The 16,146-nt window shown below is 38.3% G+C and overlaps 1 protein-coding gene across 1 annotated transcript in view; it reads left to right on the top strand.

Moving 5' to 3' along the window:
• Positions 1-16,146, top strand: part of LOC306855391 (forkhead box protein P4-like) — a 137,119-nt gene that overhangs the window by 79,138 nt on the left and 41,835 nt on the right. Inside the window, exons 4-5 of the mRNA XM_079394087.1 lie at positions 3,927-4,049; positions 11,690-11,776. Of these exons, the coding sequence (XP_079250213.1) occupies positions 3,927-4,049; positions 11,690-11,776 (210 nt within the window). The remainder of the gene's footprint in view (positions 1-3,926; positions 4,050-11,689; positions 11,777-16,146) is intronic.

Here is a 16,146-nt window from a genome sequence, read left to right as displayed (position 1 = left end):
CTCAGATCTCCCTGAACTATAAATGCCATTTGATTCATTACAGGCACGGAAAATTATATATATATATATATATATATATATATATATATATATATATATATATATATATATATATATGAAAAAAGTAATACAAATAGATATATAATCTATAATACAATGCATTTGTGATTTAAATGTTGAAGATTTTTTCTAGCTACTGTACAATGTTTGATATGATAAAATGTTTTATCATATTTTAAGTTATATTTGTAAATTAAGTTTATATTAAATACAATGCTCTATATTAAATACAATGCCTATTTTTTTCCAATTGACATTCATTTGATACCTGAATAATGCATCTATATATTTCAAAGCCTTGTCTATTTATGGCAGCTCCACTATAGGCCAAGCGCTCTTCCTATGGTCAGAATGTGATCTCTACCCCTTTATTGGCAACACATCGCAACAAAACTCTCTTGTTATTCGCTCTAACCACATGCAGACAGAATGCTTTTTGTCTCTGTTTTTAAAATATAGTAAATGAGTGTTCAGTCCTGATAATTCACAGCAAGGTGCTCGCCGCTGTGCTTCTGCTCATCGAGCAAAATATCTCCCTTGCCTTTCTTTCCCGTCGCATGTTAATTTAAAGAGAGAAAGAGGAAAAAAAATGCATTTAATAAATGCCTGACTTCAAATGGTTGGGGTTTCAGGCTCCTCTATTACTGGGTCTATTCAGCGGCAAATGAACGGGGGGAATCATTTATGGGCGAGAGACAAAGCCGAATGAAAATATAATTCCGCATTGTGCTGCGCTTTTGTTAGCGGCCGTCAAGTCCCTAATGGCGCGCTTTTGTTTTCCTGCACTGCTCTGAAACCGTAGTGTCGAATTGCACGCTCTGCTCACAGTGTGTAATGGCCCGCCTTTGTGATATTAGATTATAGGGGCAATTAATGGCGTCAAACCTTAACAACTCAGCATTCAGGCGGCTCGTCAATCCCACTGTCGCGCCGCAATAGAAGGTGTTATAACTCTGGTAATTATTACGCCTGCAACTTGAAAATGTCAATGAACGTGTGTATAAAATAGAATGTATGGGTTGTCACCGCGGGAGAATGGGATGCAGAGGAGCAATTAATTACAGGTTTTCATTTCGCTCTTTCCCAGTGACAAGCAACCGCGCGTGGCAAATTGGCGTGACGCCAAGTGCCCGCCATGCCGAGCCCCCTCTTTTGCCCTATCTCACGTTTTGTGTCCCCCATTGCGCGCACAAACACCACACACACACACACACACGCATACAGCACATCCCACCCTCCCCGGTCGGCCGGCCTGCTGTGGGCTCTCGCCTTGAATGGCACCCTGGCTTTGTTTCAGATGCCTCTTCCTCCCTGGATGCACGTACTCACTTTCAAAGCTGTAATTGTAGGGCCCTTGATGTCTTAACCCTTGATAGAAGTCATCAAACGCGGGTACCTGACTTTTGGCAGAGGGCCGAAATGCTCTAACGCTCGCCCTTGATGGCATCATATGCATGATCTCATCAGCTGAAATGTGTCCGTGCTTGTTAGCTTTAGCTGTAAGCGCTAGTCTAACATAGCCTCACCTGAGTCACGCCTATAATTAATCAAGGTGAGTGGCACGCCAGCCCATAAAATGCGTCTGTCTTGTGGTGCATAAGTCATAGAGGCTAAAAGAGTGCATAATTTTGCCTCTATGTCTCTGTCATGGATTCTGAGAAGAGTTCCCCCCTCTTCATAGTGAAGGATACGGATGGCTCGTTTGATTGTGATTGGGACGTTTACAATAAAGTATCGGACAGTCGCCGATAACCGCTCGCGAGCACCAGCTTTCATCCCTCTTTCCGGCGGGAAAAAGAGCCAGTGTTCGTATTTACCGCCAATCTTGTTTACAAAGTCAAATCAGCCCTTTACAGATTTAATTTGCGTCTGACAGCTCTCTCTCTTCGTCTTTCCTCTCCTTATCTCGTCCCCCTACCTCCGCCCCTCCTCACGAGCCCTCGAGCTCCGAATAGATAAACTGCTGAAAATATGAGCGCTCAGGCGCTACATGAAAACAAATGAATGCAAATATCAGATCGGACTGGCAGTGGACTGGGAAGCCGTCACGGCGATGCCTGTCTTTTTGATTCCCTTTGAGTGGAAAATGTAGATAAATGTACGTATTATGCAGCATTGTAGTTTGCGCTCATATGTCAGTTTCAAGCCAGACGTTGCCTGTAAATAGCTTTATTTTTATTGAGCAGTTGCAGGGAGATGATCAGTTCTGGCCCTTGAGCAGTAAATAGGAAAATAAATGGAATGCCACAGAGCGGCTGTGTGTGTGTGTGTGTGTCTCAGTGGAAGATCGCTAGTTGCATTCGAGGAAGCAGCCGCAAATTGTACTGGTGGAAATTGCTGGCCCGTTAAAAAGCTGCCCATAAGTTCACAGAGTGGCCGGTCCTACTGCATTAAAGGATGTAATGGTACTGGCGGCCTGCCTTCAGGCTTTTTCAAACCATCTCTCTTTTACACACACACACACACACATACAGTAAGGACAACTATGACCAATGTGAGTTTCTGGACAGTTGATGGACTGCCACTAGCCATACTATGCCAGCACTGGATTTGTTGTTCATGTTTGCATGTGTTTTTATGCCATGGAAATTTACTTAAATTGGTTTTGTGTGATATTTTGAACATTTTTGTTATGAAATTGATGAATTCGGCTGATTTAAATCAAGTTTGATTTTTAACTAACAGTTAAAATAAATAGTCTTGGAAGCATCAAACAAATCAGTAATTTTTTTGCAACATATGCTATATGTTTTCAACAAAGGTGTTTGTGTGAATTCATAACTTCTGAATTCAAAATGAAATATATATATATAAAAAAAAATGTTTTTTGATTTTTTGTTTTTCTTTTTTGTTAACATTATGGTTAACAAAACAGGCAACTGTGAGACACATAAGAATTAAAGTTCCAATTAAAAAGTTGCCATTATGAGAAAATTACTTTTTAAATGTTTTTAATGTGCTTCCACTGAAAACATCATGATAAGTGAAAAATATAAATATGAATATGAAACATTTTGCTAAAAATAATATAGGGTTTTCTGCAGTGTGGACTTTGAAAATGTTGGTAGGGCAAGTGAACATCTGAACTAATGGCCCTGACAGGGCTTGCAGAGAGAAAACCTTAATATTGAGCCTGGCTCTCTTTCCATTTCTCTGCTTTTCTGCATATTTGTCAAAAGATAAGAATCACGCCTTCCATCTTTACGCCTCGTTCTTGTCTAGCAAATTGCGCTCTCAATTCCAGACTGTTGCAAGTTGTTTCCTGCCGATAGCTATCTTATCAGACTGTTTGTTATTTTTGCCAAAGATGTGATTCTCTAGATAACTAATCATAATATTATGTTTATTGAAGTACTTTCAGCCTGATAAAGGCTATATACTCAAGGGAAGATTTGATCAACACGCTTTCTCGCTCTCTTTTGGAAAAACTGCCAGGGTTTTACAATGCAAGCAGTGTGGAGCTCTATTGTGTCAACAGAGCTGATGTTATGTGTACTCTCTTTGGCATGACAGGATAAAGAGTTAATTAAAGTGAAGTACAACATTCCTTTATGATGCTAAAGAAACAGAAATGGCTTTGTATCATGTTCAAGTGAAGGATAAGTGCTTTTCTCTCTGTAACGGTGTCATTTAGTACAGTGATTTTGTTTTTGGGCCCAAATTGTGCATCTTAAGTTGATAAACCTGTTTATTTTATCACATGCATGTTACTAATTTGCATTTAGCTTCATTTTGCTGAACAGACCTGTGACCCATTTTAGTGTCATGACCCACCGGTTGAATATAGACCAATTGTAACAGTGTGATAATCAAATACAAGCACAACCATGCATGTGGAAACTTATTGGTCTGTCTGCTCTTATTAGGTGCCGGTATCCATGGCGATGATGACCCCACAGATGATAACTCCTCAGCAGATGCAGCAGATCCTCTCTCCACCTCAGCTCCAAGCTTTACTCCAACAGCAACAAGCCCTTATGCTGCAACAGGTAACACACACACCGACACACACGGGTGCCTCGCAAGTCACCACACACAGAACTTAAAATAATATTTGTGAATGTCTGGGCTGCTCAGACATGACATGCCCACACAAACTACACAAAAACCAAATGGTACACGTTTTATTGGCTAATCCAAATATTACTGAAGGCTATTCACTACATCATGTTCTTTAAAACCTGTGCTGTGGGTCTGTTTTAGACCATATGCCATTGCAGTTTCCAGCAAAAGTGTGTATGATTTGATAGCTTTCATTCAGATTTTCGTGATATTTCATGATGTTGGACATTATTTTGTTAATTTGAATTTGTTTTAATTAATTGATTATTTATGGGTAACCATATTTTTTTAATTTATTTATTTGGAGTACAGAAAACTATGGAAGCCTCATTTTTCATGGTATCTTCTTCAAATTTGAAATATGAACTCATGAGACACATGGCTTTCGATCCATTACTTTTCTGGATTGCTCCAGGACTTATTTCATGTATTTGTATATGAAATAAAAAAACATTCAGTGTGGAAAAATATTTTTCAAGGCACGTCAGTGCCTATAACTTTTTATCTTTTTGAGCATTATCAACTCTGGATGATAGATAGTAAAGCCCAGAGTCTCTTCTTTCCAAAGATACCTAATTTGTTTGTGTAAGCACACTTTGTCACAAACTGTTACCATTTTAATTTAGGTAGGTTATTTTCACCTGCGAGGCCCTAAATGGGGGTGAAGGTTAACAGGTTAACCTATTTTTTACTTAAATTAATGATTAATATAATATAATTTTGAGGAAACTGTAATAAAACAAATGTCAGGATTCTTTGAATGGAAAGTTCAAACCCAGCTTTTTAGATATATACAGTATATATATATATATATATATATAATTTTGTGTAACAAAGTTATTACTTATTTTGCTGTCACTTTTGATTTAAAAAAAACTTAGCTTGAATGGTAATGTATAAATTCCCATTTATGAGAAATAGTTGACACTATGAAGAAAAGTGTAACAACTACCTTTTTATTTATTTATTTTTATACTGTGGCAGAAATTGGCTTCCATACACAACTTAACGTTAATTGAAAAATATTAAGTAGGCGCCAAACTAAACAAGAATTCAAAACCTTTTCAAATATACACGCACTCAGACATAAAACGCTTTGTTCTTTACTTCCTTAAGAAAACTTCTTCCCTCCTGTCCAGACCTCTAACTGCTCAAGCCGTATATGTTTTATAGAAGAATCCTGCCAAATTGACGAAAATCTCTTGAGTGACGACCTTCATTCCAACAGCTGTTGCCAGCGTTTTTATAGAGTGCTGTCGGATGGCACAGTAAATGCACATTCACGTGTGATCCCCATTAATAGGCCCTGAGTGTAGATGTCAGAGTGTGTAATGTAATCGCATTTTGTGTAACATTGATTGCATCCTCACAGGCATGCCCGGAATGATATCTTCCCCGGCTTTGATGTTACTTGGCTCTGGCATTTATAAGCGGCGTTTACTAGCATACTAGTGTTGGCGACACCTCCTTTGGCTGGTGTCGCTACACGTCGACTCGCCGGCGGTCAGGGAGCGCTTATGTTAGAGCAAGGGCAATGTTTCTCACCCAGCTGCTGAGCCAGACTTTTCCATATCTCTTCCTGTCTCTCTCTCTCTTTCTGCTATCTCGCTGCGATATCGCCTGGAGGCCAGAGGTGCGGCCCCTGAGCAGACATGAAGAAACAAACAACCCCATTTCTCTCACGTCTCTCAAATATTTAACATCGTCCCAAAAGTCTGCACACCCTCGACCTTTTCACACACGCCGTTCGGGCAGAAATCAGGTCTCTGAAACCTCCCTGATTGAGAACGTATTCATAGCTAAAAGACAGAAAAAGGTTGCATAAATGATCTTGAGAGAGAGCAGAATTGATTTAGTAGTAAGGAGGAGGAGGTTGCTTTAGGCAAGTATAAATTGCGCCGAGCTGATCTGACAAATTTATCAAGTCGCTCGCTCACAGAAATCAAAATTCAGCTATTTGAGAAAGAAACTTAGCACTTTGTCCCCCTCCTCCCGCTTTCTTTCTCTCTCTCTTTTTTTTATTCTATATTTAACGAGGATATTGAAATTGAAATAGTCACCATTCATGGGCCGTTTTACATCTCCAGTAAAAGCCAGTGGGTTTAATGGTTCGCAGTGGTGATGAACCACGTGAGAAGTGGCTTTTAATGCTCACTCTTTCGTGCACGGCAAATGGAGCAATCAGAGAGCCTGCCAACACACACGTACAGCAATCCGTCCCTGATCTCATCCCAGCGCGTGTGGGAGAATGAGTGGGCTTTGGGTTTTTTTCTGCATGTGAATACCCTTACCAATATGATTTTACATACAAAGACCGCAAGTGTAGGAAAGCAAGAGCAAGTGCATGTTTATGTATGCGTGCGCACTTTTGCATGTGTGAGTTAACCTTTACATCCCTCCAACCCTTAATTACAGCCCAGCTGATATATTTTTCCTTTTTTTAATCCCCTCTCTGTGCTGTTAAGTAAAACCAAGGTCATAATAATGGGAATCTAAGGTGAATGCCTTTCAAGGCGCGCAGTTAACGTGAAAGGGGCCCACTGAATCAAATCATTAAAAAACCCTTAATTATTCTTTAATTATTCCCGCAACTATTCAGCTTCATATTGGCATGAATTAAAGGGGTAATGAGTGGGCGAGAGGCAACGGGGCCAGGCGGGCGGCAGCGAGGCGTGGAGGAGCGTTTAAACTGAGAGATGGGCGACATATTGCCAGACAAATGCCTTTAGTGTGGTAAATGGAGTCTCGCTTCACACCTTACGCCTCGCTGACTTCCTCTGTTCGAAAGGGCCGTGGCTCAGCGTCGCAGATGCGAGATAGCTCACCTTCAACATCCTGTAAAGCGGCGCAGCGACAGGTAGCCAAATGGATGCAGTGGTGTGAGATGGCTTTTGTAGAGGGAATGCAGACTTTTAGTGTTGCTTGGCAGAACTGCTCTTCTGGTTAAAACTGCAGGAGATGAGTGAGTTCAAGGCTCATTTAAGACTAGAGTTGTGTACACTCAGGTCAGCCTGAGAGACGTTTTTCTGAGGACAGACAGCCAATCAAATGAAAGCTTTCTGTCTTTTGCACAGTCATTCTGTCAGATGAACATCTGGGCTGTTGGTTTTGGTATGAAGTACAGGGTTTCCACAGTAGTGGAAAACATGGAAACATTGAAGTTTGGAGAAGGAAAAAATGAAAATTAATTTTATTTTATTTCATTAAAATTAATAGAAAAGCCATGGAAATGGTGCTTTATGTAGTATACATTTCTAGTCTGCTCTAAAATATGCAATCAGTTATTGCACTTGTGTATAGAAATGTTTGATTTATGAGTGAATTGTTCTTTTGAATCAGTTCGTTTTAATGAGCAATATGAATGATTCATTAATGAATCTGTCTAATTAGAAAAAAAAAAAAACTTTTCAATAATCACAAATGACTGGAAAGAACATCGGAAAAAATTAAAAAGACATCATGCATTTACTTGAATGCTGGGTTTCCTGCTTTATTTTTATTTTATTTTTTTCCTTTCCGTTATTTCCACAAAAGTCTTATGTTTTTATATGACCCCAGAGATGCATAATTCGAGTTTTTGGTCAACATTTTAGGTTAAGCATTCATTTTAATAAGTTTTAAAATGTCCTGCATGGTGACATTAATTTATTGAAAGAACAAATATTCCAGTTAGCCTTTTTTAATTAATTTGAGGTTGAAAAAGCTGCATGTGTAATGGCTATAAAAAGACATTTTCATGTCTCATGTCATATTAAAAGTACACTGAATGTATCTCTTAATATCTCTTTTTAAAGTTATACAGTGTTGTAAATTGGTACGTAGCCCACTATTAAGTACCTCATTCCTTAAGTAAGCCCGCATTACATCTGTAAACAGTATGTGTGATAAGGAGTTAATGAGGGTATCATAATTCTACTTTTCTCCAGCAGCTGCAGCCAGCGTTCCCCCAGGCGCTCCTCCGCAGCCTCTGCGTGTCCGAGGGCCTCCGTGCTCTGCTTTTTCGGTCAACATACACTTCCATGTCAAATAGGTCATCCATGCAAAACTGAGATTTTAATCTTAATAGGCTTTCTTGGACAAATTAATAACCTGAAAACAAACAGCGGTGGGTCTGCTGTGGTTGCTGTGGTTTGCCAGAGATACGGTTGGAGATGTGTAATGGCAGTGTTAGTGGGTGCGAGCCAGTCCCACTTAGGACTCCGTAAAAGAGTAGCTAGTTGAAAGTAGCAGCTAGTTTTTTTTTTTTTTTTTTTTTTTTTATTAATATTTTGCAAGTAACATTTTTAATGTGAAAACATACTTTAAGGTACAAAGATATTTGGATTTTAACAATGTGTAAGAACAAGCAACCTATTGCGAGGGATTGAAAGTATCAAACAAACATAAGATATTTAAACCAACAAGATAAAATAAATGAAGATAAAGAACAATAACAAATATATAAAATCTAAATAATGAAATACATAGATAATAATAGCAAAAAAAAAAAAAAAACAATTTGTTTACTTTTCGTTTTGACTCAAGTAGGGAGTAAGAAACCTCATCTAAACAATGTATCTGTTCACAGACGAATCAATGATCTTATTTAAAATCTGGTATGTTTTAACTGCTTTTTTGTTTCTTTTTAAATTACACAGGGAATCAGCAAAACTTTTTAATTCAGAGCAAAATACTATAAAATTTGGTTTGGAGGCAGTAACTTTACACTTGTGAATATGACCTTTTCCAAGCAAGCACAGGATTTTAACAGCATTATTTAAGAGAGCAGAGCCAGTATTACACAACAGAAACAGGACCATTTCTTCTGCAATATCAATGAGGTTATTAAAGGATGTAAAGATCAAAATGGAAATCTCAGTCCAAAATGGTACTGTGAAGGGACATTTAAAAAACAAATGAAGCATCGTTTCAATTTCAGATCCACAAAAAGAACATTCTGGGTGAATATCCATAAACTTAGATAAAAATAACTTACAGGGGTAAAAATTGTGCAGGATTTTAAGATGAATTTCTTTAACCTTGTTTGGTATCACAAAATTATGATGAACAGACCATATGTTACACAAAGATAAAGAAGGATACATCCGTTTCCATGAAAAGAGTGCTTTAGGGGCAATACTCCTTATAGAGAGTAATGTTCTGATATGAATATTATTGCACTTTTTATCCAACAAATCAATACCACCTATCATTAAACGGGGAATGTCTTCCTTTACAGAAGAGTACTGTAAAGATGATTTAATAAGCTGTAGAAGCTTTGGCAAAATGCCATTAATTATTCTCAAAAATTCTATACAAGTAATATCAATACTGTTATCCTTACAGATTTTTTCATAACTAATCATAGTCCCATCGATGTCTATGAATTTTGAAATATTATATTCTTTTCTACACAGTCTTTATTAAATATCATCCTGTTTTTATACAGAATATATTGATTATTCCACACAATACATTTGTGAGGTGAAAAATTATGCTTAAAAGCCAGTTTCCAAGAATCCAGTGCTTGCTTGTGAAAATCTGATAGCTTGACTGGTAACTTAATACATTTAAAATTACAACCTAGCAAAAACTTAAAGTAGCGGCTAGTTCAAGTAGGCAAAGTTAGCATGGTAGCATAGCAGGAAGCATTTCTCGTGTAATATTTTTTTTTCTCTTTCAAATGCAGGAAAGGTAAGAGTATTATTGTAAGTGTAATATTTTCAATCTTTGGTGGTGAAAACGCCACACATTTTTGAACGTTATTTCCAGGTGAGCATCAAAGGCGTGTTACTTCTAGTTAAAGTTCACTGCTATTTGCAGATTTTTGCATCTTCTAATGAAATGAGTGTCTTCGCATATTCACATTATTATGTGGTTACTAAGGTATTTTGATTGATTTTATATTTTAAATGGACCCTCGGTTAACAATCCCGGAAAGTAAAAAGTAATAGTAATGTTTGTCTTAGCAACTAAAGAAAACAAATCTTAAGATTTCCACAGAATTAGTCATTGATAATTGTAAATGATTAACACCATCTATACTTTTCTGTGCTCGCACACCTGTTTCTTGTTTTTTGTCTAATAACCTTCATTGTTCTAAAGAATGAAATGTACCCCTGACCGTACTGTGCACACTTAAAATCAATGACTCTCACATGCTTCAGTCTGTTCCCAAAGCTTTTAATCAGAGCAAGGTGTGCCATTACGAGGTGTTTCACAGTGATAAAGCACATACAGTCTAATGTTTACTTGTGTAGAGGAGATAGAAACCCATTCAGCTGAGCTTTGAATCAGTAACCAGTGTGTAAACACCTTTCTTGTGCTTTATTAACTTAACACAAACCCCTCACACAAGCAAACAGAATGAGAAAAACACATAAAAGGTGCTTTTCCATTTGACAATGGCATGATTTTGTATATAATAAACCGTACTGCACATAATTGAAGGATAGTGCCAGGAGCATCCGTGTAGGAATCAGGCAGGTGTCTGTTTCATATCTCTCAGATGCTTAAGGCATAAATTGGCTTTTTGTGCTGAACTCTGGCTGGTTTCTACCACCTGTGTTCTAATCGTAACTGTTATTCGGCAGGTAAGGAAAACTGCTCTGAGATTAGAAGCAAAGGGCAAATTTTACCAGCGCCTTTTCCCAGACAGGTGTTGTGTGTTTCACTTCAGTCAATCATAAATAAGGAAGCCTGTCTCCATGCTGTCAGGTTTGCCACGCCAATAGAAGGTTGGACAGATGATTTATAGGATACATTCATACGCCACCTGCCAGGTGTTTAAGCTGCCTTTTAGAGGAATGCTGAAAAAAGATGAAAATGCCTTATTATGGAGGCACTTTAGCCCTTAAGCAAGAAGCTGATCTTGTTTTATCCTGTTTTCATATTTTTGATGCCTTAAGACATATGCTACTCCTTGCACCCGACTACCTCATCTTGGATGCCGAGTATCATGTGACTCGTTTAATACCACCACAGGACAGTTTTGGGCAACTTTGTTCCATGGTGTCTCTTTATAGAAGAAGCGCTGATGTTTAAACGCCCTTTATCAGGTTTATGTAGAGTAATAAAGAAAATGGAGAGAAAAGGTTCAATACATGAATCTGGTCATTGTGAAAATGTATGTTATTGAGGTTTTATTGAAGTGCTCTTTTTTTCTACATATATTTGTTTTTTGTCCTTGCTACATCGAGGTTGGCGTTGTTGTTTTTTAATCTCACATTGAAAAAAATAAAAATGTTATTTTGTAAAATATCTAAACATCTTAAATAATAAAATAAATTGACTTGCATAAGCTTTACAAAATAGCATAAAATTTTTATTTATTTATATTATATAATAATATATAAAATATAATCATTTTATAGTATTATTTTTGTAGTTTTCAGGCAATATCTTGAATTAGGAATATTTTTAAGCATACATTTTACAATTTAACAGTAAGATTTATGTTTGGGTAATATTTTTTTTTTTTGTTTTAATATCTGATTAATTTTATTTTATTTTTGATTTGATTTGATTTGATTTGCAGTGTTACATTTCCATTGCATTAAAAGCCATTTCTCTCTTTCTCTCTGTCTAGCTGCAGGAGTACTACAAGAAGCAACAGGAGCAGTTGCACCTTCAGCTCCTTACCCAGCAACAGCAAGCAGGGAAGCAGGCCAAAGAGGTGAGACACTCCTGCCCTCTCCCTCTGTATTGCACTTCACAGTGTACTTTACCCTCATAGCACCCCGATGAGCATCCTCAAGATGGTTGACACATCATTTGTCACACAGCAGAGGCCAGTTCCTCTTGAAAGTAACAGCTCTTTGAAAATAACTGTATTTTCATATGTGAGATGACTGTATGACTGATTTTGTGCTGCATTGAACAGCACAGATCTTATAAAGGCTCTGTAATCACTGAGCATTACGTGGAATCCTCAACAGGAAAATAGACGGATGCCATCATGTTTTTTTCCTCTTCTCTCAAGCACTCAATTGCATTTTGTGTATTAAGCAATTCAAAAATGCGGATTAAGACGTTTGGGGAATATGGATTTTCATTTCTCTGCCATTGACCAAAGTCATGCTCCAAACCTTACCAAGGGCTTCCCCGCTAATACTCGTTAAGTATTAATTTACAAGTCGCCGCTTGCTAAGCCTAGTGGAAAATCCCTATTACAACCCACTATGGTGAAGTCGACGAGTTTCTTTAATTGTCAATTAATGCACTGGAGGAGGAGAAGGACCTTATCTGGGTAATGAAGGTGAGAGGGAATCATGTTGGATCACTGAGGATAAGACTGCAGCACAACAAAGGCGAGGGCGTAATCACTTGCCTGCACACTGTGGGAGAGGAGATCTGCGCTAATCTGGCGGTCAAATGAAATCCAAACTTTGTGGTTTGTGTGTCAGTGGCATGACATATGTCTGATACAACTTAATCAAGGAGTTTTCATGAGGGCTTAATGAACAGACATCTTAGCGCAGAGATTAGCATGTAGCTGCTAACACAGTTAGAAACACAGCAACAGGTTACAATAGCTTGTGTTGGTAAACTGAAACTAGGGGACTGTGTTTGCGTCTCTTTGAAAACAACATCTTAAACCAGCCTAAGAAAGTTTTCTTTAAGCTGGTTTAGGATAATCTATTTAGTCTCCCAGCATTCCCACTGGTCAGTCAGATGGTTTTGCAGCCTGCCTATCTAAATAAGATGCAAATAGCAATCATTAGCACATAACTGCTAGCACAGTTACGAGAAAGTTTGCTAGCCGCAGCCTCCACAAGCTGGTGTTAAACTGGTTTAACGTGTCTCCTAAACTTGCTAAACTAGTGTTAAAATGGGTTACCTGGTCAGTCAGATGGGTTTACATATCTGAAAATAGTCTAAAACCTTAAATATAGCAGAGATTAGCACATAGCTGCTTGCACAGTTACTAGAAAGCCTGTGTAGCCTTGCTAGCCTACCTGCTAAAAAAAACAATAGAAGCCCAATAGAAACCATCACAGGAATTCCAGTGGTTTCTATTAAAATACGATTATAAACCATTAGCTTTTTCCAGTAAACCATTACAAAATTCCTTTTTGTAGTGTGTTTTGGCCATTTTTCCAATAGGATTTAACATCCCACCAATAGAATCCATCACATACTAGTAGACACCATTATAGTTTCCATTAAAACCAATACAATTCCCATTATAACCATTAAATCCATTACATTTTCTATTGTGTTTTGGGCAGGGTTCTATTGTTTTTTTTTTCAGCAGGGGCCTCCTCATGCTGGTGTTATATCGGTTTAGCTTGTCTCCTAACCTTACTAAACTGGTGTTAAAATGGTTAACCTGGTCAGTCAGATGGGTTTACAGATATGAAAAGAGTCTAAAACCATCAAAATAGCAGAGATTAGCGCACAGCTGCTAGCAAGATGCAGGGTGCAGTAGCCTGTGTAGATGAAATTAGTGGATTGTGGGATTGAGGTGAGCCCTGCAGGTTTAAGATGGTCTAGATTGTCTCCAAGCCCGACTAAGATGGTTTTCAGCAGGTTTAACTAGTCTCCCAGCTGGCATTCCATCTGAAAAGAGCCCTCAAAAAACAATAAAAACAGACCCCAGCACTAAGTATGTTAAGAGACTAGTTAGCTACCCTTAACCGGTTTAAATGAGAGAATAATCTACAGTCTATGGACTCTGCTAACAACTTTACTGCAAACAAATAGGTCTCAAACACTCATCTGAGCTGTATAAGGCTGAGTGTGGTTCGCAGTCCTCTGTATTTGTGACTGAGAGGATCACAAATGGGGATGGATGCTATAGGCCATGGAGGACAGGGATTAAGACCCGTTAGATATGCCCCAGACAACATTGTGACTGATAGAGCAAATGCGTGGCAAATGCACGAGGTGCCCAGAGCACACGTACACAGAGTGACACACATGCACACACTCTTCAAACGAGACCAGTATCCTGACATTTCCACAGATAGTCAAGGAACGTGACAGAGACCAAGGGGGAAAAAAAAGAAAAGGAAAAAGATTTAAAAGTGAGAGGGGAGGGGAAAGGTATAAAAAAGCATGACTAACCTTATTCGAGGCCTCAGGAGTTTTTCAGAAATTTTTCCTTATTAAATATTGGAGCTAGGGAGATGGTGTTCTCTCTGAGTGGAAGGAGAGCAGGGAAATTAAATTGGGAGGGCAGTGGTCAGCTCCTCTTCCCCGCGGATCATCTCACGTTTGTTCAGGGCCTTTTTAGTCAGTCTAAAATATGGCCCTGTGCCGAGTATGCTAATGTGCTTGGCCAACACGTCATAGGCATGTTGTAGAAGCTTAACGTGTGCTTTAAGAAATCAGACTCTGCTGCCCCACCGCACAGTTATGTTATGTTGGAAGTATGCAGTACTGCCACCTATAATTATTTTTCTCAAATTAAAATTCAATTAATATTAAAAGCGTTTATTCTTTTTAATTACTTTACTTTTTATTTTATTATTTTTTTAATGTTGCATTAAAATATATTTCCTTATTTTATCCTTTATTTTATTTATTAAATAAAATAAAACATTTCCACATGCTTATATACTCTAGAGTACATTTTAGGTGTTAACATACAATCCTAGTTGTGGAATGTCAACTGTTAACTGGATGCTATCCGGAGTATCTATGCAAGGAAATTCGGATATAAGCACACTATATTAGGCCATGTTGAAGGGTTCATCTCTGTGAGTGTGTGTTTACACGTGTGTTGTCTGCTGTGTATTGGTGTTCCCCTCGGGACGAGTGCACTGACAGCACTGGACTAAAAGAAGCAGTCAGGCATGAGGAGAAGAAAGAAGATAGCAACACAAGTATGTGTGGTGTTTCATATCCCTCTAGCCCTCTTTTAAAGCCCTTCATCCTCTGAAACCTCCCTTTTCTTTGTTCTGCCATGCTGTTGGTCCACATGGCACAGAAAACTGCCCCCTGAAGCCAAGTAACTAACTGCATCTCTGGCCATAATACCACCTCCTCGATTTTGTCATCAATATATTTTATTTTCCTTTCATTCGTCATTATTAGCATAAAGTTTCAACAGTCATGGCAAGTGGCCTGTTCATATAATCTGTGATTGAAATTTGAAACTCAAACTCTCAGGACTTTTTGTAAAGCAGTTGAAGATGGAGAGATGACACGTTATGGTCTCCCTCAGTAAAATACACTTTAATTGCCGCCCATATCACTGCCAGTCAGCACAAGCAGGTTGAGAGGTGAGATAGACAGAAAGAAGAAAGGGAGAGATGGTTGCCACACATTTTTGCATCATCAGTCCCGACTTTTGCTCTTTTTCTGTTTTTTATTGTTTCACCCGCTCTCTCTATCTCTCTCTCTCTCAGTTTGACGGTTGAGCTGTGGAGTCACCCCGGAGTCAGCCTAATGAAGTAGTGCTGTCAGTCGGGCCTGGCATGCCCAAACTCTGTTTGATGTGCTCATAAATCAAGCTGACAGGCCTGTTACTCAGCTAGCTTTAGCCACTCAACTGCATCTAATGTAAACAGCGTGCAGACACAATGTGTTAAAGAACTTGAACTGTGTCCCATGGGATCCAAACAGGCAGAGCAAGAGAAAGGAGAGAAGACCAGGATGAAGAGGAGGACGAAGGGAAGAGAGATAGACATAGTGAATATTGGCGTTACCTCGCTTCTTTCGGTTGCGTGTTAACTGAAGGTTCTCTGTTAGCGCTTTTATCGAATCTGTCATTCTCAAAAGTTAGGGAAGAGAACAAGTACGGCCCTCCACAGAGAGCTGAGGCTGGATTCAAGAAAGAAAAAAAGTTCAGAAAATTGACATTCTCAGATATTTTCCTCTTTTTTTTTTTCTTTTTTTTTGTATGTGTTCTTTTTTGGCTCTCTTATTTGCATGCAAAAATAGGTTGCAAATAAAAAATTAAATTAAGATGTGCATAATATAAAAGAAAAAATAGTGTGTTGCTGCAATGCTTAATATTTTAAACACCCCAATAAATTCATTAAATATCATAACTTTGGTGATTTAAGGCAAGTTGAAGGTTACCCTAACTTTATATGG

This window comes from Barbus barbus, assembly GCF_936440315.1.
Source record: "Barbus barbus genome assembly, chromosome: 35".
In the NCBI taxonomy this organism is placed as follows: domain Eukaryota; kingdom Metazoa; phylum Chordata; class Actinopteri; order Cypriniformes; family Cyprinidae; genus Barbus; species Barbus barbus.
The sequence above is the reverse complement of the archived record's forward strand: the minus strand, read 5'-3'. Positions and strand labels throughout refer to the sequence as shown.